The sequence below is a fragment of the Austrofundulus limnaeus genome, unplaced genomic scaffold, assembly GCF_001266775.1.
Source record: "Austrofundulus limnaeus strain Quisiro unplaced genomic scaffold, Austrofundulus_limnaeus-1.0 Scaffold501, whole genome shotgun sequence".
Taxonomy (NCBI): Eukaryota; Metazoa; Chordata; class Actinopteri; order Cyprinodontiformes; family Rivulidae; genus Austrofundulus; species Austrofundulus limnaeus.
In genome coordinates, this window is record NW_013952903.1 from 28,761 (window position 1) to 32,110 (window position 3,350).

Sequence of the window (3,350 nt, forward strand, 5' to 3'; positions counted from 1 at the left end):
GGGGTGTAATCTGACCTTCATAGTGAGGGTAGGGGTGTAATCTGACCTTCATAGTGAGGGTAGGGTTGTAATCTGACCTTCATGATGGGATGGGGGCTCAGTTTTAATAAACATAAGGCTTCTGTTCTTGTAGCTGTGGTTTGTGTGCTCGTAGCCTGTTTGGACCAAGGTTCTGATGTAGTAATGAAGTGGGTCGGGTTTTTTCGGGGTTATCTTATTCTAAAGTCTCTGGTTCTGTTCAGGACTCTGTGTCCCACTCCCTGCTCCGTCCAATGTGTCCATCTCCTCCTATAACATGAGGCACTTACTCAAGGTTTGGCCTGGCCCACAGATCCCCCCTGAAGCCCACTTCATGGTTCAGACCCTTAGCTCCAGGTAAGTCCAGCTCAGACTCTTGGATCAGAAGAACATTTATGGTTTGCTGTTTCCACACAGACACTTATTCTGAGTTATTCATGTTCAGAGTTTCAAACTAAAATGAATCCTGCAGAAATGTTGATGGTGTTGTCTGTAAACCCAACAAAACTTTAAAACTTCTTCAGTGAAAAACACTCTGGCAGCAGAAAGGCAGAGTAAAAAGTAAGTCTCAGAAAAACCAACTGTGTGAAAACTAGAATTCAGTTGACCTTCATTTTCCTTTCTGAAAGGTCCAAATGACAAAACTCTCCTTTCTGAGGAAAACGAAACCATTTGGTCCCAGCTGTGGGTTTGTTGAATCTGGTTCTCCTCCTGCAGGAGGAGCAGGTGGAGGTCTGTGCAGGACTGTTCAGACCTGAAGACCGGACAGACGTGTAATTTGACAGACCACTTTCTGAACGTGTTTGATCACTACAGAGCCCGGGTTCGAGCCTTCATGTCCAACCAGACGTCCAGTTGGACCGTATCGAGAGAGTTCCAGCCTCTGACTGACAGTGAGACACCCCAACACCGCTACAGGACACTGGGAGGGGTCAAAGGTCAGACAGAAAATGCTGGGTCTTTCATTCTGGTTCAGATCAGGTCTGTTTGTCTCCACAGCCGTGCTGGGACCTCCAGAGGTGTCCGTGTCCGGCTGTGGGAACTGTTTGGTCCTGCAGGTCCGAGTTCCCACTGAGGATCTGATCCAACACAACCCCCAGCTGAAGGACATCTTCTGGGACCTGGTAGTCCACGTTRGGAGGACCAGAGACGGAGCCCATGTCAGTTCCATTTTATCACCTCATCTTTTTGGTTTTCTTCTTTTTTCCTGCAGCCAAATGTTTGAAATATTAAGAAGTAAAAACAAAACACAGGCAGCTGGTTCCTCATCCTTCACTCATGTCTGCATTCAAGGAACCGAGCGAGCTGAGGAGAAACGAAAGAGAAGAGGCTGACAGGATGTAGACCACAGATCACAAAGTGTCATAAAAACATTCATTTTCCTGCTCTGACTCAACTGGTCTGAATTAAAACCACTTCCTGTTGCTTCCTGAGTTAACTAAACTAAACTAAACCAAACCAAACTAAACTAAACTAAACTAAACCAAACAAAAGTAAATTTGAACTAAATATAACTGAACTGAAGTCAAGTAAACTTAGAATAAATTAAACTAAAGTAAACTTAAAGTAAAATCAATTTAAGTAAAGTAAACTTAAACTAAAGTAAACTAAAATAAAATAAAATAAAGTAAACTTAAGCTAAAGTAAAGTAAGCTTAAAGTAAAGTTAAAGTAAAGTAAAGTAAACCAAGCTAAACTAAAGTTAAACTCAACTAAAGTAAAGTCAACTTCAAGTAAACTAAATTGAACTGAACTGAAAACTAAACTTAAATTTAAACCAAAACTTAAACCTAAATTAAACTAAATTATTATAAATATATTAATAAAATAAAACTGATCAAAAACAATGAAACTAAGTGTTTATTTTCAGTCTAAAGGGTAAGAGTTCAGTTGGTCTATTTTTTGTTTACAGCATCTCTTTCATTACTTTGACACAGGAAGTGAGAAACTTTGAAACAGGAAGTGACATATTTTCATAAAAACATGCAGWAACGTCATTTTCTGACTTGAACTTCAAATATTTGTAAGGAATTATAAAGAAGAGAGTTAGTGTCCATGGTTGTCCTGTCATACAGTGGACTTATGTCCATTTATGTCTTGTAGTTTGTAAATGTTAATAATGAATGTTCATGTCACAACAGATTTAGTCCTGGAGTTCCTCAGGGTGCAGTTCTCGGACCGATACTTTTTAGCTCATGTTTTTGTCCTGTGATCCAGAACCGTCCAGCTCAGTCCTCTGGTCTGTTAACGTTCTGTTCGTTGTTGTCTCAGTTCAGTCTGAAGCTTCCCTACAAACCTGAGAGCATCATCTCGTACCTGCAGCCAGGTGTGGAGTACTGCGTCTCCGTCTCCGTCTCGTCCAGATTAAACAAGAACAGCGTCTCCAGTGTGCATCAGTGTTCCTACACCAGCCCTCCTCCAGATGAATCGTCAAGTACGTTTCTGGTTCTTACCTGTAATAAAAACACCTGCAGCAGCAGGAGAGGAACCTCCTCTGGATGGACTTCCTGTTTTGTTGAAAAGAGGAAGTCCAGATTAACGGTTTCTCAGCAGGAGAACACCAGATGTTCAGGAAATGCGTTTTCATTAAAACCTTCAGGTTTAGGTTTAAGAACTGTTTTTGTTTCGTCCCTCAGAGGTGGTTGTCCTCTGTCTCTTGWCCGTCTTCAGCGTCGCAGTGTTTCTGCTGCTGGTGGCTCGTATCTTCAGAACTCAGGTAAGGAAGGACCTTCAAAGTGGACCGGTTCCACAGGTTGGAACCCACAAACATCAGATCCTGCTCAAACATTTAATCTCTTCATTTGATGAGTTCCAAACTGAAATAAAACTAAAACTCTACAGATGTTAAAACAAATAATGTTTACATTTTATTCTTCCATAAAAAGGGTCTGGTTTYGGTCCTGGTTGTGGTTCTGGTTTAGGTCCTGGTTGTGGTTSTGGTTTGGGTCCTGGTTGTGGTTTAAACCTTACTTTCATTTTGTCTCTCAGGTCCAAACCTGCATCTTTTCTCAGCTGGACATCAGATCTCAGTCCTCCACCTGCCTGATGAAGACCCCTCTGACTCAAGAGACCAGAACCTGAACCCTGAACAGCCCACTCACCTGAGCCCAGAAGAGTCCATTTACCTGGACTCAGAGGGGTCCTGTCCACCTGAGGTTTTTTAAATAAACTTCATGATTTCATGCCTTTCTGTTGCTTCATTCATGAATAAAATAAAATTGTATCATTTTTATTTTCTCAGAAAAATCAATACACTTTTTTATTTCAAATAAAACTTATTTTCTTATTCCTAAATATGTTTGTTAAATCAAACCTTGTTCTCTTATTGAGTTA

The 3,350-nt window shown here is 40.9% G+C and overlaps 1 protein-coding gene across 2 annotated transcripts; it reads left to right on the forward strand.

The window, feature by feature from the left end:
- Positions 1-3,199, forward strand: LOC106530220 (interferon alpha/beta receptor 2). 2 transcript variants are annotated; one of them, XM_014025803.1, is made up of 6 exons: positions 1-375; positions 736-911; positions 1,000-1,178; positions 2,289-2,451; positions 2,654-2,733; positions 3,006-3,199. In XM_014025803.1, the coding sequence occupies exons 1-6, from the start codon at positions 296-298 to the stop codon at positions 3,096-3,098; spliced, it is 771 nt and encodes a 256-aa protein (XP_013881257.1). In that variant the 5' UTR covers positions 1-295; the 3' UTR covers positions 3,099-3,199. The 2 variants fall into 2 exon arrangements, with proteins under 2 accessions (XP_013881257.1, XP_013881258.1); XM_014025804.1 differs by having other exon boundaries at positions 1,018-1,178.
- The last annotated feature ends 151 nt before the right edge of the window (positions 3,200-3,350 follow it).